We start from the raw sequence: 27,415 nt of genomic DNA, 5'->3' as shown, positions 1-27,415 counted from the left end.
AAGAATTTAGATACGTTAATTTGACTTACCTGCTTCAGTAGCGTATCGGATGTTTGTGTTAATAAATACTTATTATAACTTAAATATTTTTATTAGAATTATATATTTTTATAACAATTTTAATAACTACCAACATTTATTCACAACGTAAAATAAAACAACAAATTATTGAGTCTACCCCACGTCTACCCTACATCATAGTTTTACATTTTTTAAATAAAATTAGAACGACACTGATAAACCGGAATTTAAGTCGGCCATATTTGAGGCCCATCGCGGTGCACCTAAGATTTTTGATATGCTCCTTCCTTAGTCTTCTTATTCAAAGGTAGGAACATTATTTGTTGCCAGGTTACTATTGTAATAAATGACCTGTTTATAAATTGACGGTTGTTGTCGCATGGAGTTCAGATTTTTGACAAAAAATGCCTTTCGTACGAATTCGGCACAGGTTTGAGTACGTTTCCATTAAAATGGAGAAAATATTAATGAAAGTTGAAGAAACACGACAAGCGGTACTTCCCCCTAAAAGTGAATCAATTTACCAAAAGGATTATAACAATATCTTCAGTATCTGTGACAGAAAAATATTATAGCAGGGGTTGTCAATGAAACTGTTCTGTTGTAATTTTATTATATGTGACATTAATGATGTGGTAGACTAAGTAGTATTCAGTATTGGAAACTAAAAGAATTTCGGACTTTTATTGTCTGTATTTATCTTTGCTTAGACAACGTTTCGGTAAGAAGTATCACTGACCGTTATCAAGTGACTTCTAGGGTTTTTTTTATCTACGAGGGTGGTCTGAAAAGTTTCCGACCTAACAAAGATACAAGATATTTTTTCTGAATATTTTATTTTATTTTTCAATAGTCCCCTTGTCATTCTACACACTTTTCCCAGCGATGCTCCCATCTCTGTAACCCGTCCAAATAGTACTCCGCGTTTTTCTCTACAAAATAGTGGTTCACGAAGGTGATTGCCTCTTCATTTGACGAAAATCTCTGTCCTCAGAGCGCAATTTTTAAATGAGGGAACAAAAAGAAATCGCTAGGGGCTAGATCTGGTGAGTAAGGCGGATGGTCAAGCAGTTCAAACCGTAATTCGTGGATTTTCGCCATGGCAGCCGCTGACGTGTGAGACGGTGCGTTATCTTGGTGAGACAGGATTTTCCTTTTCTGTAAATGTGGCCGTTTTTCCGTAAGTTCTGCTTTTAGCTTGTCAAGCAATGATGCGTAGAATGCTCCTGGATGGTTTTTCCTTTTTGGAGATAATCAAATAAAATAACTCCATGACTATCCCAAAAAACAGTCGCCATCACTTTCCCAGCCGAAATAACAGTTTTTGCTTTTTTTGGAGCTGGTTCTCCCTTTGCCGTCCACTGTTTGGACTGTATTTTTGTTTCTGGTGTATAGTGGTGTATCCAAGTTTCATCTACAGTAATTAATCGACGCCAAAACTCGGATTTATTGCGCCTAAACTGCGCTGACATAGCGTTGGAAATGTTCATACGAACACGCTTTTGGTCTAACGTGAGCAAACGCGGCACCCAACGCGCGGGCAGCTTTCTCATGCCTAAATCTTGATTTAATATGTGACAAACACGTTCTTTTGATATGTTCATAACCTCTGCTATTTCTCTGACTTTAATTCGGCAGTCGCCTAGCACCATTTGGTGAACTTTGGCGATGTTATCGTCGGTAGTTGCAGTTTTTGAACGTCCCGAACGTTCATCGTCTCCCAAGCTCTTACCGCCACATTTAAATTCAGCTGCCCAAAATTTTACTGTGGTAAATGATGGTGCAGAGTCCCCATACACAGAATCCAACTCATGTTTAATTTGTGTAGGCGTATTGCCTTTCAAAACCAGATATTTAATGACAGCTCGATACTCGATTTTGTCCATTTTCACAAAAACACTGACATCAACTCACTCAAACGACTGTTACATAACAACTACGCATCCAAAATGGCTGAAACTTTGGTGAATAACTGTCAACAGATGAACAATGAAAATTCACTAGCTTTTATCTAGGAGTGCTGCCATCTTCACGTTGAGGTCGAAAACTTTTCAGACCATCCTCGTATGGTGTTATTTTGTGAAGATCTATTGCAGTAAAATATTAAAATTTAAAATGTATTTTTAGAGTTATATATTTCTCCATAATAGCATCTCCACATAACTGTATAAACAAGTGTTTTTTAAAACAATAACATGAAATGGCTAAACGACATTCAAAAAGAGGAAAGAATAATGATTAATACACCTAAAAAATGGAGAAAGTCGAATACTTCGGCACGTCTTGAGAATACCAAACGATTCAATTATTTATGAAGAGCCCAAACTCGAAAGAAGTAAACTTTTTGGAGAATAAAAAAGAACTTTTCATTTTCCTTCATTACCTTTTTTTGTTGCCTCAAACTTTTTGGCCAAAATGTTTAAGAGCCTGGAACTGAAATAATAAATCACCATTGTATTTTTTTAATTTAATAATTTGTATTTAAAGAAAATAAGAGTGACAGACAAAAGACGTTTAAATTAAGCAAAGGTTCGTAGCTTAAAAATGTTTCTGTAAGATAATTTGAAATTTATTTTTGTAAATTTAAATACCTTTTTAGGGTTCTCTGTACTTCAAAAGGAAAAACGGAACCCTCATAGGATCACTTTGTTGTCCGTACGTCTGTCTGTCTGTCAAGACCCTTTATCTCGGAAACGCGTGGAGGTACTGAGTTGAAATTAAAACCATATATTCAGATCTACAGTTCCTTGATGCTGTGAAAAAATCAAGCTTCTAAGGTAACGCAAAAAAAGATGTTTATGGCGCAAAACACGTATATTTTGACACTCAAGGGACTCAAAATTTATAGGGTATATGTTCCGTTGATCTAGAATTATGAAATTTGTCAAGTAATACCGTCTTATACTACAAGTATAGAAAAAAATCTGAAAACTATACATTTGTAATTAAATCATAAAAACATAGTCTTTATGTTTCTTAATAGTCTTTATATAGTCTTAACCCTCTATAGGTTGATGGTCGCTAAATCGACCACTTTAATTTGACCAACTCGCGTGGAAGTGTATTATTGCCCAGTTTGTTTGCTATGCTTATTTCTATGCGTGCCTTGGCCATTTTACCAATAACCATATCTATATCTAAATATACAGGGTGGTCCGAATTGTATTCCGGAAACTTCGGCAGCATATTCCGCAAATAAAAGTAAGTAAAAAAGTTCGTATAAATGTATGTCCTAAAATGCTTAGTTTCGGAGATACAGGGTGTAGAAGTTTCATTTCTATTTCGATTTTTTTCTAATAATTTCTGAAGTAACGGCAATATTTGTATGAAAATTGGTGACTGGGAGTTTTTTGACATGAGAAATTTGAATTTGATGTCAATATGACTCCTACTTGTAGAGGGCGCCACCTACATATTTTCTAACTGGTTTGAAGATTAATAACTTTTCATCCCTACCTGTATAAAACTACTGAGTAAAAAAATTTACATTTACGGCTTTTTCTACGTAAAAAAGATCTCTTGGTAAAAATCGCTACGAGAAATGGTCCCCGAAATATTTGGAATCGAAATTATCAATACCTATCATCACTGACATAAATTAAACATATTGTGTCAAAAGTTCAACAGAAATTGTTTTATTATAATTTTTCCAAAAAAAATATGATTAATTTAAAAAAATAAAAAATTCCCAATTTTATCATTACAAACAAACTATCTACTCAACATACGTTTATTTTTTGTCAAAAATGTGTATTGACTATTTCCGTTCTAAATATCTTGAGAACGGTTGCTCGTAGCGATTTTTGCCAAGAGATATTTTTTACGTAAAAAGTCACGGAAATGTATATTTTCTCACTCAGTAGTTTTATACAGGTACGGACGAAAAATTATTACTCTTCAAATGAGTTAAAACACATGTAGGTGGCGCCCTCTACCAATTGGGAGTCATATTGACATCAAAATTAAATTTCTCATGTCAAAAAACTCCCAGACACCAATTTTCATCCAAATATTGAGGTTAGTTCAGAAATTATTTTGAAAAAATCGAAATAAAAAATGAAATTTCTACACCCTGTATCTCCGAAACCAAGCATTTTAAGACACACATTTATACGAACTTTTTTACTTATTTTTACCTGCAGATTATGCTGCCGAAGTTTCCGGAATACAGTTCGGACCACCCTGTATATATCACAAATAAATCAATTAATTACTAAAATACTAGTTATTAAATTGAAAATAAAACGTAAAACTCTTTGAAAAATTATATAATGAATATGTTGTTTGTCAATTTTAAATCAAGATTTATCTCATAAATCCATCACAATCTGGCAGCGCTGTCGCCATCGCTTGTCACTCAAAATTGATCACGTGCATCGGAAATTGTTTTGCGATTACTATATGCTTATTTCTATGCTTGCTTTGGCCATTTAATTAACCATATCTACCTAAACGTTGGCCCAATTGGCGCGAAAAGTTAGTGTAAACGGTTGAATATTCGACCAGTGAGCATTGGTGACACTGAGTTCGCTGTGTATCATATAGGTAATAATTATTAGTTAAAATCCTCTACTGAGGGACAAGAGACTCAAACTCACAGTCTTGTATAAAATAAAATTATTTTAAATTTTTACTATTTAAAAAAAATTGGCGCCGGGGGGCAATTATAGCCGCCCATATTAAAATATGTTAATATCTCGAAAACTGCGACTTTGACTGATTTTGATGTTATTACAAATTTTGTTGCAAATATTATTCCTAATCTTAAATTGAAAACCGCGTTTCGCTAGCTACTGTAATTTTGGAGTTACGATTTTTTAAAATTTTTAACCCCCTCCCATACCTTCTTACCAACTAATGGCGAGATTCTCGGGTGTCACAGTATTTTTGTGCCAAATTTGGTTAAAATCGGTTTAGCGGTTTTTGAGTTATCGTGTTACAGGCGGACAGACTGACATACAGACAGACAGACAGACACCATGAAAATATTTTGTATTTAGGTCATTTATGACCCAAATAACTCATTTTGAGTGAAATTAAAAAAACTTTTTTTTTGCCCATCTTAATAGCCTAACATACCTGTTGGTATGGTCAGCTAAAAATGTATCTGTGACGGTTATTTCTTTTTATTTAGTGCACCAAATTTACGGCTCCGATGATATTTTCTAAAATCGTTAACATATCCTGTATATCTCATAGGATGCGAGTTTCTGGAAATACAAAATTTGATTTACTTGATATGGGTATATTGTTGAATAGAGAGCTAACAGATAATGAAATGAACTTACTCTTTTTCTTCTATTGGATGATACATACAGTTTATACATTATATGCATTAGATCATTACATATTATCTATTTGCCTTAACAGTCTCTGGTCGAAAAATCGACCACCACCCCTCGCACCTTTCTCCTTTATTTGGATTTGGATTTTCGAGACATATTAATATTTTATTATCTAATCTAGTTTACACCTTATTTAACTCTTCTCTGCTGTCTCAGTAATTTTTAGCAAATTCATTGTAGCAATATTTTAAACAACAATTTAAACTTGGCTTTTAGTTCCGTTCCCAAGTCAAGCCAAGAATAGATATGTTTTCTCCGTCAACCGCAGAGTTCGCGTCAAATTCGTCTACCTTCTTACAAAGGGGAGCTCGAAAAATATTGCACCGAGGCCCCCAGTTGTCAATCTACGCTACCGTATTCTTAGTATACATTTAGATCGAGACTGTTTAAACTTACCTAATGCTATTCATTCTTTTTTTTGCTGCCAGTCAGTCATATTTATTATATATTAATAAAAGAATATGGGGTAAAACTATACAGGGTGAGTGTTAAATAAGTGCAAATATTTTCAGGGGTGGTATATTTCGACCCCAGGAACACGTCTATGAGTTTTTTTTTGCAAAAAAAGGTGTTAAAAATCGAGCATTTTCTTTTAAATTTTTCTTTATATTTTGGAAAACTTTTTAGAACTCCTTTTCAAAAAACTTTTTGAAAAATGTTATTTAGAAGATACTTTTGTGTCAGTTTATATATTTTTGAAGTCAATTTTATCAAACTAGAAAATAATTAGTACTGGCCTATAAAGGATTATCATCGAGGTTAAACAACGGTATTCGCGGTCATAATTTATAATTAAATTTTTATTTAATTATCTTAATTAAATCTTTTTGTACATTTTTTTAAAACTTTTGTACAGAAGAGGAAAATTCTGAAAGCCGTATATTTTTAATCAAATCACACAAACCAGGGCCTTTATGCAAGGAACGGCGGCAAATTTTGAATTGAATTAACCTTGTCATGTAGGGTATCGTATATGAAAGGGCTTTATTGGGGCAAGCTTAAACAGATTTTTAATTATTTTTATGATGTATAGTTTTCGATAGACGAAGAATAAAAAAAAACTATTGACAAAAACTTTAAATTTTAAAATTGCTTTTAATAATACAAAAACTTTTTTTATAAGGATCTGATAATGCTAACTAATATATTGTATCTGTTCTCTGCACTCAAGGAATTCTTATAAAATTTTAAATATTCCATTGCGAAGTGCTATTTTCGTTTATATGCCACGGCTCTTATTTTTTATGGCTGGTAACACTGGTCTTAAACTTATTCCCATCTCAACAGTTTGTTACCTTTGGATAAAACCTTAAAAAATAATCGTGGTATGCGGAAATACTCTTTACTTTTTAGTACTATTTAGTTCACATAACTACCGCTAATATTCATAATATTATACAGGGTGAGTCTTAAATAAGTGCAAATATTTTTAGGGCTGGTAGAAGAAAGTTTGTTTTTGAACTAAAAGTTAAAAAAAAAAATCGGTCGTGTTTCTGGGGTCGAAATATACTACCCCTAAAAATATTTTACTTAAGACTCACCCTGTATAGGTGCTATATTCTTTTGTGGAACCAACTATAGAAAAGTTGGTAAGCCGATTTTTTTATCCGTCCAAACTCTTACCTTGTTCAGCGTCGCTTAACTTTTGTTATCGAGCGAGAAACGGTGTAATGACGTAACTGGATTGTTGTCCTATTTAAAAAAGTTTTAGGTGTTTCGCTTAAATAAAAAATAAGCAGACCTATTATCTAAGGATGTAGATACGCAACCTTTCCAGAAGTGTCTTTTTACGATGTCCATAAAATTCAGTTTATCTGATACGTTGCAAGAATATATTTAATGTGTTTAGTTCCTGTGTATTTTAAATTGCACGGAGAAAGAAACAATAGATATAGAAGTCTATAAAGCAATAAACAAATACGAGTAATATCTAAAAATATAAATTTTGCGTTTTTTTTCATATTGGCATGTGCATCCCCTATGAAAATCAAAAATTAATTTTATTTTTATTTTTACATTTTTTGTCATGTTTTATTAATTTTTTTTTAAATATTTTCAAGAGAATCTATGTAGCTGTGAAATAACAGCGTTTTCCCATACAGCACGTCCAAATGAAATTACGTTTCTACAAGGGAGACACATGAGAAACCAAATATGTTAAAGTGAACCTAAGTGTTTATCTAGTTCTAACATATACATATGAGATACACGCAGGTTTATATTGATAGAATTGTGTGATACAGTGTTTACTAGTTGTATACCGTATGCACTCAAGATTCTAAAGAGTTTTTTGTAACGTAACAAATAATTATTAAAATGATGATATCTGACGTCGGTATATGAGACATACAATGTATATGTCATATGTATGTGTGATACTTCGTATCATAGTTGTGCCTATAGTACACACCTTGTAAAAATGTGACGTATACACATAATATAAATTTCTATATAGACATTTTGTAATAGTGTACTGTTGTGTCTACATTCTAGCATGAAATGAAGGTGTGCGCACGCGCAGATAGCCTCAGCGTAGATACACCGACCAAGTGTATCTTATGTGTTCTCTCTCCTTTCTCCTTTCTAGGAGCGGTATGTGTTAGCAGCCATTATTGTTTTATCGTTCGGAAGCTCTATATTAATGTTCTGTTTGTGTGTAGTTTAAAAGAGATTTTAAGGTAAGCACATTTTTTTAATTACCTTGTTACACCTTCTTAAGAGTATTATTAATATTATAGCAGCGACTCTTCCTTTACTCGATACCCAATTTACCAAATTTTGACTCCAATGAATGAAAACTCCAAATATTCTCGTATAATGATAGAGAGTAATATAATTTTTTTTAATTTGGAAATAATAAAAATCTAAATGGACCAGAGTTAGTTAGACTAGATATTGTGGTTCTCTAGAAACTTCTAATGCACGCTTACCCTGGGACACTCTGTATACTACCCATTAAAATACTTGTACTGTTTAAAAACACTCTGTAGAACCGATTCTTTTTCTCTAAACTTTGATAGTATTTGTCAATTGCTAAATTGCTATCATGGGAATAGGCCTAAAACCTTATATAGGATTTTGAGACTTAAAGTAGGATCTCAGTTGCCGAATTTTCTCATTAGAGGGATTTAGTGTGAGGATAGTAAAATGCGATTAAGGAACAAGAAGGATTTGAGGGCAAGGCACTCTAGCAAAATCTAATGTAAAGTAGGCCTCGAGCCCCTATATCTTCAGGTCCTAATACTAATTTGTTAATTAAATTGAAACTTTACTATTAATCAACTAATGCGATCAACAAGATCAATTTACTGCTATCCTGTGTAAGTATTAAAGGTTAAAATTACTATTTTTGTAACAGTTTGCCTTGTTTTATTTTTACAGGATGGTCAAAAATATATCAATTTTTTGACTTGAATAACTTGGATATTTTGGACTGATTTGACGTTGGCGTCGTTTTAAAATAAATATTAAAAGAAATAAATACACTTTTACCACAAAATATTTACATATATATGATTTTAAACTGTATATTTGTCATGTTCAGACCTCATTTTTCTTCACGCTGACGTAATCTTCTCATAAAACACTCTAATATTACATGCCTCCATTAGATACATTAAAGCGCCTAAAACTTTATATAAACCTTTACGTCACGGTTTGGGTATAAAGACATAATGTATGACACTTAATTCACTCTATGCATTACCTTAATCCTCTATAGAACACCGCTTACATCTTAAGGTAGATTTAGCACTAACTTAAATTTATACAGGGGCTATCATAAAGGGTTTCAGGATTATTAAGTTTAAGATAAGGAAAGAAGCGCTGAATGCTTATAGATAGACGTTATTAAAGATTTATACTGTATACGAGGAGTCCTGAATTTGAGGTTGACTTTTTGAGGATTTTGGTGTTCTGTATCAATAATGACTATATCATATATTCTGTATCAACGACGAAAATGTCAATTTTTGACATTTTCGCTTAAAAAAATCGTATTTTAAATTTCAATCTTCTTCTTCTCGTCCGTTAACTCTCGAAAGAGTATGGTGACATCATGTCTCAATTGCTCAGATCGTTGTTCTCCATCCCCCTCTATCTTGAGCGGCTCTAGAAGCCTCTTGCAGGCCGTGATCAATAATTTCTTTGGTTTTGTCCACCCAGCGCGTTGGAGATCTTCCTCTTGGTCGTTTGCCATTAATCTTCCTTTCGATTATGATTTTTTTCTGTCCATCTGTTCTTCTCGAAATGTGCCCAAAATACCTAAGGTATGACTGGTTTATTTTAGGTGAAAGTCTTGTGTTAACTTTCAACTGCCTTAGAATTAATACGTTGGTCCGATGTTCTGTTTATGAAATTCGCAGCATTCTTCTGTAGGTCCATATTTCGAAAGCATCTATTTTTCGTCTGTTTGTAGTTTTCAGAGTCCAGGTCTCTGATGCATAAGTAGCGATAGGAAAGATCAATCTGTTTACTAATTTTAAGAGTCTTTCCATATTCGTGTTTGTCTTATAGTAGAGTTACGAGCTATTGCTAGTCTGCGTTTGATTTTCTCGTCACAACCTCCCTTGTTTGTTATGAGGGATCCGAGGTAATTGAACTTTTCAACCACCTCAAAAACATCAATCTCCCTGATGTTAGTAGGATTTCGGTCTATTACAATGACTTGCGTTTTCCTTTTGTTTAGTATAAGGTCATATTCCGCACTGATCTTACTCAACCTTTTCATTATTTGAACAAGTTCTTCCTCAGAGCAAGAATTAAGGTGTCATCGGAATACCTAAGGTTTGTGATCTTTTTCCACCTATCGTTAGTCCGCCTCGCCAGCCCTGTAAGACCTTTCTCATTATGCATTCTCCATAGATGTTGAAGAGTATGGGTGATACTATACAACCTTGTCTCACACCATGTTTCGGACTAAAAGACTTAGAGCGTTGGTGACTTCCAGTTTTCCGGAGCTGTCTTTGTAAAGATTTTTAAGTAGAAATATAACATGTTTTGGTACTCACATGTTTTCCAAAACCAGCCACAGCTTCTTCCACTTTACACAATCAAAATCCCTACTGTAGTCGACGAAGCATAAATACGTTTTAACATTAAATTTATATGCTTTTTCAATTATTTTTTTTATATTATATTATTAAATTTCAATCTAGGAGTTAAAATCACTTATTTTTAATCAAGGAGACTTGGAAAAATAGATCTGATCGTCTTTTTTTGCGCGTCTTGTCCAGGCCGGTTAAAAAATGCTCAAATCGCATTTTTAATTATATCTCAATTTTTTCAAATGGAACAAGGGAGGTTCATTAGCATATTTTGAAAAAGCATTTTTTTTATAAATAATTTGGTACCTACCACACATTTGGTATTTTGGGTCAAATTGCCGTTATGAACCGCATGTTACAATTTCAAATAAACCATATGCAAAAATGTCAAAAGTTGATTATGATATGTTATTCTATTCTAGTTTTATTATATAAAGTAAACAAATACGGAGGATGTTATTTCAAAGTCAAAAGTTGTAGTCATTTTCGGTGAGACAGGAAGTGACCAAAAACAATTGAATATACTAACCAAATCTCGTTTTTTTATCTGAAAAAAAGTTATACGGGTGAGCCACTTTTTAGAGGCACCCGGTATGTGTTGTGTCATAATAATTCACTGTATATGCCTAGCCTTTTTGTACATGTCTGTGGTTTATACTAGCCAAAATTCAGTCATTTACCACATTTATACAAATTTTCATATTATTTACATATTTACGTAATTTTTTTTTTAAATTTTGACACATATAGAGACTAAGAAAAAATGTCTATAAAAACACAAATGTATACTTGCACTAATTAATGTAGTCAACTTTCTTTTAAAAAGTTATAGATACAGTTCGTCTGTTGGATCTGTGTCTATGAAAGGAATGCGGACAAAACACATTTAAATAAACAGCAATATATTTTATACGTCGACTTGACGAGTACGTCACCGCAAATCGCTCCGCCCACTCATTTTATTGGCTACTTGCAAATTTGTCGAATTTTTATTGATGGGACGCGTCGTCTAATTTTTTACGAAAAACATCGAGAGAATATCGTTTCCCCTCTCACGGATACCCCGTAGTCACAGAACGGACAGACGTACTGTAGGTTAAAATATTTACTCATAATATTACACGATATGATTCACAGTTTATAGTATTTAGACTTAGACTGTAGTTTTTCAACTATATACTTTTTTCATCTATATTGGAAAGAAGTATACAGGGTATTTCACAGAACCTGTTTATTTAAAGTGATTTTGGATTTAATTAAGTTAAAATTTTGAATTAAGCCCCTTTTCATATAATTTATTTTGGGTTAGAGACATCTGTCCATTACACAATATTATTGCTAGTTTATAAAGAGTTATTATCTGTATTATTATCTCGTTATTATCTTATCTTTTATTAAATATTGTATATTAACAATGTCAATTTTTTCAAAAAACTACGTCTCTTAAAAAGTTTGCAGTAGTATGAAAATTATAAGGGTGCATAAGATTTCAAGATTTAAAAACCCTGCCTAAGGACATACTCTCTGCTTTCTTGAGAACCACACCGTTATATTCCAGGAAAAAATAGCCTCGAAATTGAAAGGGAAATTTATCCAGGCGTTCTTTATCAGAGCACATCGAAATGCCATTAGGATCTTTTCTATTTGCAGAATTTTCGCGCAATTTCCCCTAATAGAAAATATTTCGAAGCCATTTTGAGACGGGGATTGAGATAAGCACTTTTTGAATATTCGTTCCTCTGTCCTCGCAAATCGAATCGGCGGAAATGCAAACTGCGGTTCGATGTTTGTGACTGCGCCAAATCCAATAAAGAGGAAATCTCAAGAAGAACACCGGCAAATTTATTTCGTGCTAACGGATTTCGTAAGGAGTTGAAAATTGCGAGTAAATCTTCAGCTTTATTGCTGCTCCACAGTAAGCATTTAATTTTAGAAACGTTTAATGTAATACCGTATGATCGAAAAAAAAACAGTGTGAAGAATTATTTTCACATGAAGAAACGCTTTTTTATTATTGACATTTTGAGAGAACATTTTTGTGCTTGTTCTAAAATGGTTAATGCCGTTCCATACGATTTTAAAGGCAATTAAAAAACCATGAAAAAACTAAAAATGACTAAAAAATAAAAAAAAACATAAAAATTAAAACGCGTTTCTATGGTAATATAATGTGGTTTTCAACCTTTACTACATTGTTATTGAGCGAATTTTAATTACCGTCATATTTTTTGCTGTTTTAAGATGTTAAAGAAGCACAAAATTTATTTAGTTCGATGCAACGGAAAGGGTGATAATCTCGGTAATAATAGTTATCGGAAAAATGGTGATACCTTAACAACAGCAAAAAATATGACGTTGATAAAAATTAATAATAGGCATTTATCAAAGAATGAGATCTAAATTATATTACTAGAGGCCTTTTGATTTTTAGGAAAAATTTCTGCCATATTTTCATGTTTTTTTTTCTCCAAAACGTTATGGAAATTTGGAAAAGTATAAACGGGATTAAGCATTTTAGCACAAGCAAACATTTTTATGATGAATGTATTTTTCACAAAATGTCAATAATAAAAATATTTTTCCTCTTGCAAAGACAATCCGGGAATATCCTGTAGACGTCATTTACTAAAAATTGACATAAAATTTTTTTTTAAAACTTTACACTAATTAGTCTATTGTGTAAAATTTAGTGATGGGAAAAACCGATTAATTTCAATAATCGAGTACTCGAGTATCAAGCGATTGCAATAACCGAGTGATCACTCGAGCGAAATATCGCTCGTATTTAAAAATACGGTTTTTTGTCCGTCGCATGTTGTAAGTACTCGTTAACGCCAAGCGCCAAGCAGTAAGCTGCGTGCGCAGGGCACATATTCTTTCGGTAACGAACGGCAAGTAGTAAGCAGCGAGCGAGTCGCTTGATCGCCTGATTTAGTCTGTGGATTTAGTTTATTTCGAAGCATTGTCGATGTAGGTCGTAAAATTTTGTCTCTCAGATACGCAACGGATAAATATACCGGGTGCGTCTCAAAAGTGGATCACCTCTATAACTTTTTTATTTTGTCAGATAAAACAACGAGATTTGGTATGTTAGTATACGACATAAATTAGGATTGATTGACATATTCAATTGTTTTCGGTCACTTCCGGTTACACCGGAAATGACTACAACTCTTGATTTTTAAACGGCACCCTGAGTATTTATTTACTTTATTCGATAGAAAATGACACTCTGAATAGAATGATATATCATATATCAACTTTTGATATGTTCGCATATGGTTTATTTGAAATTATAATATGCGGTTCATAACGACAATTTGACTCGAAATACCAAGTGTGTGGTATCAAATTATTCGTAAAAAAATGCTTTTCCAAATATGCTACTGAGCCACCCTTGTTCTATTTGAAAAAAATTGAGATATGATCAAAAATACGTTTTGGGCATCTTTTAACTGGCCAGGGCAAGACACTAACACTCCCAAGGCTCCTTGATTAAAAATTAGTGTTTTTAACACAGCCATGGCACTCTAGATTGAAATTTAAAATACAATTTGTTATTAAGCGAATATGTCAAAAGTTGACATATGATACGTCATTCTATTTAGAATGTCATTTTCTATCGAATAAAGTAAAAAAAAATACCGAGGGTGCCATTTAAAAATCAAGAATTGTAGTCGTTTCCGGTGAAACAGGAAGTGACAGAAAACAATTGAATACGTCAATCAATCCTAATTTATGTCATATACTAACATACCAAATATCATTTTTTTATCTAAAAAAATAAAAAAGTAATAGGGGTGAGCCACTTTTGAGACGCACCCGGTATATACGGCGTCGTATAAATTTGCTACCTGCAATGTATGTAGAAAATTCGCTCGGCTTTTTATCGAGTAAGTCACATTAAAATCGGATTTCAATTTATTTCATTCTAGGATCGCTTGGTACTCGTCACTGGCATCGCTCGTTCATAATCGAGCGATGTCGATTATTTCAATAATAGAGTACTCAAGCAAATTTTCGCTCGAGTTATCTCATCACTAGTAAAATTTAAGAAATAAAGACAATATTAGTAAAAAAGACATGTTTTATTTTAACATCTTTTAATACAAATACGAGACTCTTCTCTGAAATACGAATCATCTGTTTGAACAATCTGTTTTTTACGGAAAATGGACACAGTAGGTTATCTATACTATATATTTCATATTAATTAAACTTTTAGTTACGTAATCGAGGGCCTGTTTTTTAAATTCATTGTTGCCAACCATGAACATATTCGGCGCCGTGCTGACTAACTGGAATTTAAATTTTGCGCTGGGGATTCAGGTGGAAGCTCTGCTGTAAATATGTAATAAGTTGCATTTATTTATTTATTTAGTTCCTGACATTATTGTTATTCGTTTTGACCCTTCAGTTTTGTATTATGTAAAACTTGGAAAATAAGTTCGTCATAATAATGCTTTTATTTATTCACTATTCTAATAAACAATATGCATTCCTTCGAAAACTCTCTATTTATTTATTTGGTAATGCTAAAACACTCTATTTGAAAGTCGATTAGAGAAAACAGTATGATTCATTGGCAAGCGATGTAAATATTTGTGATCAGGTAAAATTGTGATGTAAGAGGAGGCTTAGCTCGGAGGCGGCAGGTCAGTCAGTCGTTGATAGGCCGGCTGGCTGTGTAGTGTTGTGTTTTGTCAGAGAGCTGACAAATGGAGGTTGCGAGTCTTTTGACTAATATAGTTGCAAGTCGTTTGACTGTAAGCCAACGGGGTCGTTTGACCACGGTAAGAAAACCTCTGTGACGTCTTGCCTTCGAGTTGGTCTTGAGAGTTTGAGGTCTCCATAATGTCTTCTCGATTGACGATGCGGCGTTGGGATGGTGAGCCACCCAAATAGCTTATTCGATTGGGATGCGAATCTGTTTAGCGGCAGAATTGCGTCCGGTGGAAGCCCCTATACTATTTCAGGTGACACTAGCTAGTTGTTGAAGATTTTTAACCAATAGATCCGAATAATATTTGAATTAGATGGAAGATGTGGAATGGGATATATTGAATAGAATATCAGTGATGTCAGTGGCTAGGGGGCGGAGTACCCCCGGGTGAGTCTTACTATTTAACTATCAATTTTATCCAGATCAGTAAATGTTTGTCTTGTTATTTTCATGTACAATGAGAGAGTGCTTGCCAATGACCAACTAAATGGATATTTGAGGTGAATTTGCATTGTGAGACCCGGTTGAGTAAGCCCCAAAAATACCGATTTTACAATTACGAGTTTTTGGTTTAAATAGATAGTGTTGTACTATTCTATTACTAGCAGACCTTGTAGTCGAACATTGTTCTTTTTAGAACCTCTTTTAGTACGAAGTGGTACAAGATAGCTTAATACCCGTAAAAAACCCATCGCAACTTTATTAGAATATTTTGAACAGGAAAGCGGTAGTAATGGCCCTTTATGTCCCTTAAGTGCTGTTTAGAAGGTGAGTTTTGTTGATGTAAATAATAACTGTTTATATATTTATAATTAATTTATTTTTGTTTCCTAAAATATTTTGATTAAAAGAAAATATATAAAAGTGGCCAAGGCTGTGCCGGTCAAGCTTAATCATGTGACTAAAAGTTTATTTGGTATGAACTGTATATAGAAATCACCTAAATATAACCTAAAAAACCTTTTAACCTCTCAAAAAGAAATATACGCCAGAGCATAGAACATTACAACGACAAAACGGCTTATAAATTTATAGCTGTCGATAAAAGGACATCCCGATAAAATTTCAAATGTTTCCACGTATATATAAAATAGAACGGTTTTCACTGAGAGTTAAATTATTGACTCGGCTATTCAATTTCCTTTTTTGTTCGATTTGATGCCAAAGGACTTTTTTCTAACCCAATTTGTAGTAGAATGGCACAGCAAAATTCACAGAAGGTGATAAAATTGCCGTTTTTTGCCGCATAAAATTCGAATTTTATTAATATAAAGTGTAATATTAATTTATTATATGTGTCTAGTTGTAATTGATAGTCTGGCGAATTTGTTCGCCAGTAGCACTGTTATCCTACACAATAAATTGAAAAAGCGTACCTCTGATATTTAAATAAGGTATTATGCTATTAAGTTATTATTTATTACATTCTTAACGTGCAAGTACTGCCTTATCTGTACACAACACACTGAAAACAACAAACACTTGTACACAACACAGTACATGGAAAACTCACATGAATCTTCCCATTTACTTAAATACTCACGAAACGTACACATTTACTGACAAAATGTATCTGCGTAAAATCGCCTTCTTCAAAATTATTGTACCTTTTTATGTCGGTATATGGGGTAAAAGTTTGCTTTTGTTGGCTTATTGCTTAGTGTCTTAGAGACTTGACTCTTGACTGATATATCTACTTGGAAAGGCAATCTTCGTTAAGGCGATTTTTTTAACTATAAATAAAAATGAATTGTATAAACTTAAAAACACTTTGAAACTAATAAACACAACAATTTCAAAACATTCTGTGGTTTCAGCTGTTTTATTTGCTTTGCGGCAGGGGCGCTGTAGGCAGTAGGACCGGGCCGAATTTATTAAATTTAAAAATTCCTGTCAATAACCTTTTATGGTGAAAAATACTAAACGTGTAAATGAAATAACGTGGCTTGTTTATACGTATAGTTTTTATATTGTTACATGCTGTTGAAATGTAGTTTTTATAATACTGTACGCAATAATCATAACTATCGATCTCTAAAGCCTGACGCTCACTAGACAGAAGCGCGCCGGAGCGCACAGTAGCGCGGCGAAAAGGAATTTTTATAATACTCGTACATAGTTTTAAATCGTTTCGCTGCCGACCGCTGCGTTTCCGCCAAGCGCGCTCCCATTTAAAACTATGTATTATAAAAATTCCTTTTCGCCGCGCTGCCTTGCACTCCGTCGCGCTTGCGTCTAGTGAGCGTCAGCCTTAATAAGAATGTATAAGTTGCCGTTAAAGTCCGATGTCCGGTTAAAGCAGGACGCACATTATCGCGGAACGGAATGGATCGGAACGGATCGCAATGGAACGGAAATTTTAAAAAGTATATAATTAAGTTAGAGGCCGCACACTACCGCGGACCGGAGCCGCGAGGAATGGATCGGAACCGAAGGGAATCGCTGGAATTGCTTGCCGAGCGATTTTTTTCCGTGGTTCCACAAACCCGTCAGGTTTTCAATAGAATGTTTACAAAATACGCACGATGCACAAGAATTTTAGACAGGTTAGAGCAAGTTATTTATTATATTATCACGCAGTTCTGTGTTTGTGAATACGATGGATGAAGAACAATTGATTAATTTTATTCGTGGTTATCCACATCGTTATTTATTGAGTGATAAAAATTTTCATAATCAACAAATGAGAGAAAATGCATGAGATGAAATTCTAAAGTATCCATCGCAAAAGAACAACACACTAAAACTTAAACCAAGCCAATCTAGTCGTAAATTACTCAAATATGTAAAAATAATTTTTTCCGAGGAAATCCGCGCTAATGTGCGGTGATTCAAAATTTCCATTCCGATCCGATACGTTCCGATCCATTCCGTTCCGCGATAATGTGCGTCCTGCTTAATGTCGACATTAACAGGTTAATGTTTGGATTAGGTTATGTTTTTGGTTGTTTTGTTGTGTGTTATTCTCGAGATTAACCGGGTAATGTCGACATTAACCGGACATCGGACCTTAACCGTAACATATACCGGGTGCGTCTCAAAAGTGGCTCACCCCCTATAACTTTTTTATTTTTTCAGATAAAACAACGATATTTGGTATGTTAGTATATGACATAAATTGGGATTGCTTGACGTATTCAACTGTTTTCGGTCACTTCCGGTTTCACCGAAAATGACTACAACTTTTTATTTTTAAATGGCACCCTCGGTATTTTTTTACTTTATTCGATAGAAAATGACACTCTGAATCGAATGACATATCATTTGTCAACTTTTGACATTTTGGCATATGGTTTATTTGAAATTATAACATGCGGTTCATAACGACAATTTGACTCAAAATACCAAGCGTGTGGTTTCAAATTATTCGTAAAAAAATGCTTTTTCCAAATATGTTAATGAGCCACCCTCGTTCCATTTGAAAAAATTGAGATATGACTAAAAATACGATTTGGGCATCTTTTAACCGGCCAGGACAAGACACTAAAAACATTAGACGATCAAATCTATTTTTCCAAGGCTCCTTGATTAAAAATTAGTGTTTTTAACACAGCCATGCCACTCTAGATTGAAATTTAAAATAGAATTTGTTTTTGAGTGACTATGTCAAAAATTGACATATGATATGTCATTCGATTCAGAATGTCATTTTCTATCGAATAAAGTAAAAAAATACCGAGGGTGCCATTTAAAAATCAAAAGATGTAGTCATTTCCGGTGAAACCGGAAGCGACCGAAAACAGTTGAATACGTCAAGCAATCCCAATTTATGTCATATACTAACATACCTAATCTCGTTGTTTTATCTGAAAAAATAAAAAAGTTATAGGGGTGAGCCACTTTTGAGACGCACCCGGTATATCAGATAAATAATGGTACATATTTTTATATAGGGCGAAGATTGTGATGTTTCTGTGATTTAACATTATTATATCTCTGACTGAGGAAAAAACACGGAAAGAAGGATAAAATGGGGAAAAACAGGAAACGAGGGAACCAAGGAGGCATAAAATTGCCAAATCAATTTACGAAATACATTTTACCGTATAAAGATTTACGATTTAATCAAAAAGCAGTCTCGTGTGGTCGTATTTCATTTTTTATATTGTGCTTAATTTTGATTGGGTCTTTTCTTTTTTAACGAGTTTAATAACTCATAGCTCTCTCTAACTAAATTAATCAACCGAAGGTTTAAACTACCAGAGGGTGATAAGTCCTCTATGTCCTCAGATGGGGGTGGTATAATCAGGGGTACCACAGAGCTCGGAAATTATGTCTGTTGACTTGTTTGTGGGTAGCACATTCCATAAGAAGCGTTACTAATGTACTAGAGCTTCACTTAAGCTGTATTTTTTTTTTCAATAAACAATAGAATTAAGGTGAAATAGAAGAAATTTTCCATGTCTTCAGATGTGGATGGAACATACCATTAGTTCATGTAGATTTATAGATTGTATAGGAGAGCCAGGAGAGGGGAAGTTAATCCCCTTTCTTGAGTTATTACATATTATACAGTCTCAGGGTCTTGACAAAAGTCAGTATCTGAGACGGTTTTACAGAGGCAGTTCTGCATCTCCGATACCAGTCGCACTAAATTTTATGGCACACATGGTTATAGTTTCGGTTCTTCCAGTCTTCCAGGTTCTTGAGTTATGCTTTAAGTTGCTTTCCACTTCGAAAGCAGAACTATTCTGGTCCAGTTAGTGGAGTGTTTTCTACTTTTCTAGCTAGATCGTAACTAGATCGTTCTTCTAGCCCTTGGTGAGCTGGCACCCAGAGTAGGAGGACTCCATTTTTTTTGTCTAATTCCAGTTCATACCATCAGTTCATAATATTTATGCTTTTTGATTACAGACATTATTTACCATCATACATAAAATGAAAAAAAATATCTATGTGACAAACCCTATCACCTTTGTATATATATTTCACTAACAATAAGTTTGTTGTTTCAGGTTTGCCATGACGGTGTTATCTCCGCCGCTGGGCTGACGGTGGACCACGACGTTGCCGGCATGAGCCGTTTCTCCGAGATGGCCGGTTGAACAGGCCCAAATGGCAGGCCTGTACCTGTTGTGGTTGCTGGCCTGCGTACTCCCTTCGCTCTCCTTCCAGTCTCCCCGCTCCGTACTCGTACTCACCGAACTCTGCTACTATCCTCTCAACATGACCAGGGTCAACGACAAATTGAAAAGTCTCAATATCACTACAGTCGATGTTCTTGGACGAGATGGTAAGTAAAATTTATAGGTCGATACACATGGTCAGTCATATCGTTTATTGAAAGAATTGGGAAGATACGCAATCTAATGGGTAAATTCGTGACAAAGCTGATTTGACGTATCGTTCTGCGGCCAATGCATAAAACTAATTTTCTCTAATTCGGTTAGCGAAGTCATATCGGAGGCGGTGTGGAACTAAAAGCGACAGTGTTGCCATATTAAAATAGGCAATATCTGTAATGCGGTTGACATATACGTTGACGAAATTGAAAAAATTGAAAATTTATTCGTGCTAAATATAGAATAAACAACAAGAATAAAATTTCTTTTATAGGTACTGAATATTTCGTAGGAACAAAAAAAGTCGTTTAGTTAGCTCAGAAATGACGACTATTGACATTTACCAGAACAAATGAAATAACAGTGATCTTCATTTCCAAGCCAACTCTGACGCCGTTCTTTGTTTAATCATATAACATTATATTAAATTATTTAATGATAGAAAATCCGTATTATTAACGTATTGTACCGAAAATCCTTAAATCTATGGATTAATCCGTAGTTCTGGCAACACTGTCAACAAATATTAACAATTATTTCATTGTATTATTTTCTATAACGCCAAATCTGACTAAAAATATTTTAAACCCGGAAATTTTAACCTTTTTCGTTTTACCTTGTGTATAATTAATAAAAGTTCAACAAACTTTATCACTTCTCCATTCATATAACCTATATCGCCTCGATAAATTGGGTTATATCGTTTAGAATGTGTCCATCCCTCTGAATGCTTGGACAATGCGATGTGACAAGATTAATCGATAGATTATTTATATTATTGGCAGTTTCATTAGCGAATGACATCGGTATTAGCATCGTTCGCTAGATTTACAGTATATAGGATGAATCGGATGAAATCAGCCAATTTTTGGTTATCGCTTGCTTTGAAAATATTGCAGTAAGTATTGTTTATATTTTTTATTGTTTAAGTATAGTAGTTAGATTTATTTTACCTATTGATAATTAAGAAAATAAATATTTGTATTTTAAAATAATAATTCTTAATTAACAATTATGCGAGCAATTATGCCTTAGATATGTATAAAATATAGACTAAAGCTTCATTCAAAACTTCGGAATTAGTGGTATAAATTAGTGGTTTCAATTACGTAGCGTAGAAGTTTGTTCCTCTAATTTCAACGTAAGCATTGAAAACGTCAAAATTACTTAGTGGCACTAATTTTCAATTAGTAGAAAAAGTTAATAAACTGTTAACTTTTTAATTATAAAAAAATTGTTGAAATTGTTGTTATAAATATAAAGTTTATTGTTTTATAAGCGAATTATTAGTTGTTTTCTATGGATAAAACTGACTATCGCCAGCTATTGCTAAGATATCCTATTAATTTTAATTGTATTTTTTAAACATCGAGAATGATCGTAAACTAAAAAGTATAAAGTATAATTGAAACCGCTAATTTATTCCACTAATTTCGAGGTTTTCAATGAATCTTCTGCCTTAATTAAATATATCATTGATTGGTTTTGCCTAAACTAAAAATATACAGACAAAATGTAAACAAGCCGTCTGCTTGTTTATTTACAGTTTGTTTTGATCGCATATATAATAATACCGTATGATCGAAAAAAATCGGCGTCCAGTTGGCTTGGAAATGACGATCGATGACATTTCCCATATAATTTTACATATAAAATGACAGCGACCTTCATTTCATAGCCATCGTTGACGCCGTTTTTATTCGATCATACGGTACTTTTTTTCAAAAGTTGACTATATCATTGATATATTTCCAGAAAAAAAGATTATTAGGAAAAATGTCACAAAAAAATCATTATTTAATAAAATACTCTACTATAATATTATTCTAGGATTTACCTGTTTACATCTGGTTTGTATATTTTGGGTACCTTTGTTTTGTACACTGTAAGAACTGTCTATTTAAATTTTACATATTATTCGTCTGAGAATTATGCAATTTATTTTACTTATGAAAACGTTTTTGAGAATCTTTGAAATAGAGATATTTGGGTTACAGAAACACTACTACAGCTATCTTCATGGCCGCGCTACCTTTTCTTTTTCTTTTTTCTTTGCATGGAATTTTAAGGTCGACAAAAGTGTTCTCTGATTTGTAACGACACTCCTGACGTACCTGGCAGATTTAAAAGAATTCCTTTTTCATATTTCCACCGATTTTTCCAGTTTCTTTCAAAGCTGTCGGGTATAGGATTGGGACTAGGATGAAAGGAGAAAGAAGGTTTATAAAAAGGTGACTGAAGCTGCATTTACATAAATGAACATAGCGGGAAAAAACAGCAAAATATACAGTACAAGAAGAAGATATTTGTTTGTCTAAACTAAATTTTTATATATTTGCCAAAAAAATGGGGCCACAAAGCGATGAGCACAAATATAGTTTCCAAAATATTTGCATGTTAACATTATCTTGTTATTAAAGTATTATTCCCTTAGGCATTTGAGTAAATTACAGGTCATAATTAGTCATGTACCAAGGCCATTAAATTATTCAAATGTAGGTTATTTAAATTCATTTATTATTATTTATGGAGAATTTAATAGAAGAGTATAATATAACCTTTGAATATAAATACTAAGGAAGTAGAATATTAACAAAGTTAGGTGGAGCTCGATGGGGGACTAATATGGCTGACTTAAATTCCGAATCGTCAGTGCCGTTCTAATTTTATTTGAAACGTATAAAAATATAATGTTCGGCAGACTCAATAATTTGTTGGTTTTGTTTTACGTTGTTTTGTTTTGAAAAAATTGGTCATTTTTATGGTAAAAAACTCGAACTTCTCCAGCACGTAGAATATTTGTTTATTTACTCACAGTAAAATCGCGAAAAACAACTGAACAAAGGTGACCTTTTGCTGCAGCCAGAGTTTTACAGTTAAAAAGCCAAAATCAACGTATAATATGGCGACGATATTTCATCAAACGATGGAAAACAGTGCTCGAGTTCGAAGTGCGCCGTTCGAGAGCTGGGAAACTTTGGAAATAAATTTACGACAAACGTATGTGTATGTTTTGTAGGGAGATCGTGTTGTTTTCACGGGCAATTTAATTAAAAACGCGGGTGTTGTACAACCCTACATGATATAACCATGCACTGATTTAATAACGTGAAGTTTTTTTGAATGTCGTTTTTTCAAATTTGCATTTCTGTATAGGTTTTCCCATAATTTCCCGATAGGCTTAGTGCATTTCAGTTGATTTTAAAAATTCCGACCCCAGCGCTCGATACAGCAGAAATCAGAAGTTTTCGATCTGTATTTCACGCAGTTCCGATTTTGATCGCATTGAAATAATATTAAAATAGTCGATTTGTCAAAATATTTAAGTATTTCAGTTTTTTGCTAGTACAGTTACTGAAACTACAAGACACTGAGTTACGACGAGGTTTGTGTGCTGTAACGCTGTTTCGGGTAGTAAAAATTAAGTGAAAAAGAACCCGAACTAGGCGTCGCGCGTCGTTTTGTGTTGTGACAATTTCAAATGTTAATAAAATTGTTGAAAAAATGTTAATACATACGTAAAGAACGTGTTGGGTGGTTGTTGGGTCCAATAACATTCAATAACTCAACTTTCCCCAATATTCAACTCTCCCGAAACAACATTTTATAGCTTCGCAACTTCTCACACCGATTTGATCAAAAGCAAAAATGGGTTCAAGCAGCTCGACGAAACAAGTGAGTAAACAAAGTGCCTATTACATAATCAAAAAATTAAATAGGCATATACTATGAGAGGATAAATTATAATTTGCAATTTTAATGGTATCCTTGTTTTAATCAACTAGTGCTTAATTTTTTTATGAACATCTTCTAAAATAAAATTATAATTATGTACCTGAAAAAAATCGTTATAACCGAAATAGCCGCAGTTATGCCTCTGCTAGCAAAATCGATGCGTAAAACTATATGTTACCTACTGCAGTTAAACTCATCTGAAAAGTCTCATTAGCTTGAATAACAAATTATAATATAAGTTACACCTTCTGAAGATATCAACTTACTCTTTTATTTATATTTTTAGAATTTCCACAATTTATACTTCCTAACACTTTTAGAATAATTAAATATTAAATGTTTGGCATACTCGTTATTCAAACTCGTTTATTTGTATATACTAGTTGTTTACGATATTCTCCGGTAATGACTCAAGGAAGGGGGACACAATAAATCTTTAAGGTCGCAGTGATTATAACCCCCCCCCCCCCTCTCACTCATTCTACATCTACATATTCTCCGGTTGTGGCAGCACCAGCGGAGGATGCACCAAGCTTATAAAGCTTTATTCTATAATGTTTAGTATGCCTCTGATAGAACGGCCCAGCTACGTCGAAACACCGGTTCCCATTAGAACACCGAAGTTAACCGACGTAAGGCGATACTAGTGGATGGACGGGTGACCGGTTTGAAACTCTGTATCGTGCTGTTGTCCAATAAAGGCAAAAGTGTAAAATCTATTGACACACACTGCTCATTAACGCCGGTTCGAGGCCGAATGAGATCGGAAAGCTCGTGAGTAAGAGTTGATTTCAACACTTGCCAAGTCGGTAGGCCATTGACTATGATATGGCCGAGGACCGCGGTTCTGATTCCGCGTAAACAAAGTAGGCCCCGTCCAGATTAGCCCTGGCAGCAAGAAGGAGACGTTAACTGAAATCTTTACTTTGATTTGTATCAGTGGAGAGATGTCCACTGATACAGATCAGAGGCATACTAGACATTATTACAAATAAGCTATAAGCGATGAGCACAAATATAGTTTCCAAAATATTTGCATGTTAACATTATCCTGTTATTAAAGTATTATTCCCTTAGGCATTTGAGTAAATTACAGGTCATAACTAGTCATGTATATACCAAGGCCATTAAATTATTCAAATGTAGGTTATTTAAATTCATTTATTATTATTTATGGAGAATTTAATAGAAGAGTATAATATAACCTTTGAATATAAATACTAAGGAAGTAGAACATTAACAAAGTTAGGTGGAGCTCGATGGGGGACTAATATGGCTGACTTAAATTCCGAATCGTTAGTGCCGTTCTAATATTATTTGAAACGTATAAAAATATAATGTTCGGCAGACTCAATAATTTGTTGGTTTTGTTTTACGTTGTTTTGTTTTGGAAAAATTGGTCATTTTTATGGTAAAAAACTCGAACTTCTCCAGCACGTAGAAAATTTGTTTATTTACTCACACTAAAATCGCGAAAAACAACTGAACAAAGGTGACCTTTTGCTGCTGCCAGAGTTTTACAGTTAAAAAGCCAAAATCAACGTATAATATAGCGACGATATTTCATCAAACGATGGAAAACAGTGCTCGAGTTCGAAGTGCGCCGTTCGAGAGCTGGGAAACTTTGGAAATAAATTTACGACAAACGTATGTGTATGTTTTGTAGGAAGATCGTGTTTTCACGGGCAATTTAATTAAAAACCCGGGTGTTGTACAACCCTACATGATATAACCATGCACTGATTTAATAACGTGAAGTTTTTTTGAATGTCGTTTTTTCAAATTTGCATTTCTATATAGGTTTTCCCATAATTTCCCGATAGGCTTGGTGTATTTCAGTTGATTTTAAAAATTCCGACCGCAGCGCTCGATACAGCAGAAATCAGAAGTTTTCGATCTGTATTTCACGCAGTTCCGATTTTGATCGCATTGAAATCATATTAAAATCATGGATTTGTCATAATATTTAAGTATTTTAGTTTTTTGCTAGTGCAGTTATTGAAACTACAAGACACTCAGCTACGACGAGGTTTGTGTGCTGTAACGCTGTTTCGGGTAGTAAAAATTAAGTAAAAAAGAACCTGAACTAGGAGTCGCGCGTCGTTTTGTGTTGTGACAATTTCAAATGTTAATAAAATTGTTGAAAAAATCTTAATACATACGTAAAGAACGTGTGGCTGTTGGGTGCAATAATATTCAATAACTCAATTCTCCGGAAACAACATTTTATAGCTTCACAACTTCTCACACCGATTTGATCAAAAGCAAAAATGGGTTCAAGCAGCTCGACGAAACAAGTCAGTAAACAAAGTGCCTATTACATAATCAAAAAATTAAATAGGCATATACTATGAGAGGATAAATTATAATTTGCAATTTTAATGGTATACTTGTTTTAATCAACTAGTGCTTAATTTTTTTATGAACATCTTCTAAAATAAAATTATAATTATGTACCTGAAAAAAATCGTTATAACCGAAATAGCCGCAGTTATGCCTCTGCTAGCTAAATCGGTGCGTAAAACTATATGCTACCTACTGCAGTTGAACTCATCTGAAAAGTTTTATTAGCTTGAATAACAAATTATAATATAAGTTACACCTTCTGAAGATATCAACTTACTTTTTTATTTTAATTTTTAGAATTTCCACAATTTATACTTCCTAACACTTTTAGAATAATTAAATATTAAATGTTTCGCATACTCGTTATTCAAACTCGTTTATTTGTATATACTAGTTGTTTACGATATTCTCCGGTAATGACTCAAGGAAGGGGGACACAATAAATCTTTAAGGTCGCAGTGATTATAACCCCCCCTCTCACTCATTCTACATCTACATATTCTCCGGTTGTGGCAGCACCAGCGGAGGATGCACCAAGCTTATAAAGCTTTATTCTATAATGTTTAGTATGCCTCTGATAGAACGGCCCAGCTATGTCGAAAAATTATGTCTCTTGACTTATTTGCGTCTTTTTTGTGGGTAGCACATTCCATAAGAAGCGTTACTAATGTACTAGAGCTTCACTTAAACTGTATTTTTTCAATAAACAATGGAATTAAGGTGAAATAGAAGAAATTATCCATGTCGTCAGATGTGGATGGCACATACCATTAGTTCATGTAGATTTATAGATTGTATAGGAGAGCCAGAAGAGGGGAAGTTAATCGCCTTTCTTGAGTTATTACACATTATACAGTCTCAGGGTCTTGACAAAAGCCAATATCTGAGACGGTTTTACAGAGGTAGTTCTGCATCTCC

General features: G+C 33.7%; 1 protein-coding gene across 1 annotated transcript in view; it reads left to right on the top strand.

Moving 5' to 3' along the window:
* Positions 1–27,415, top strand: part of LOC115881481 (retinal guanylyl cyclase 2) — a 197,655-nt gene that overhangs the window by 1,860 nt on the left and 168,380 nt on the right. The window contains exon 2 of the mRNA XM_030898974.1: positions 20,090–20,367. Coding sequence (XP_030754834.1) covers positions 20,190–20,367 — 178 coding nt within the window. The 5' untranslated portion in view covers positions 20,090–20,189. The remainder of the gene's footprint in view (positions 1–20,089; positions 20,368–27,415) is intronic.

This window comes from Sitophilus oryzae, unplaced genomic scaffold, assembly GCF_002938485.1.
Source record: "Sitophilus oryzae breed Bouriz unplaced genomic scaffold, Soryzae_2.0 scaffold_172_pilon_pilon, whole genome shotgun sequence".
NCBI lineage: Eukaryota > Metazoa > Arthropoda > Insecta > Coleoptera > Curculionidae > Sitophilus > Sitophilus oryzae.
The sequence above is the reverse complement of the archived record's forward strand: the minus strand, read 5'-3'. Positions and strand labels throughout refer to the sequence as shown.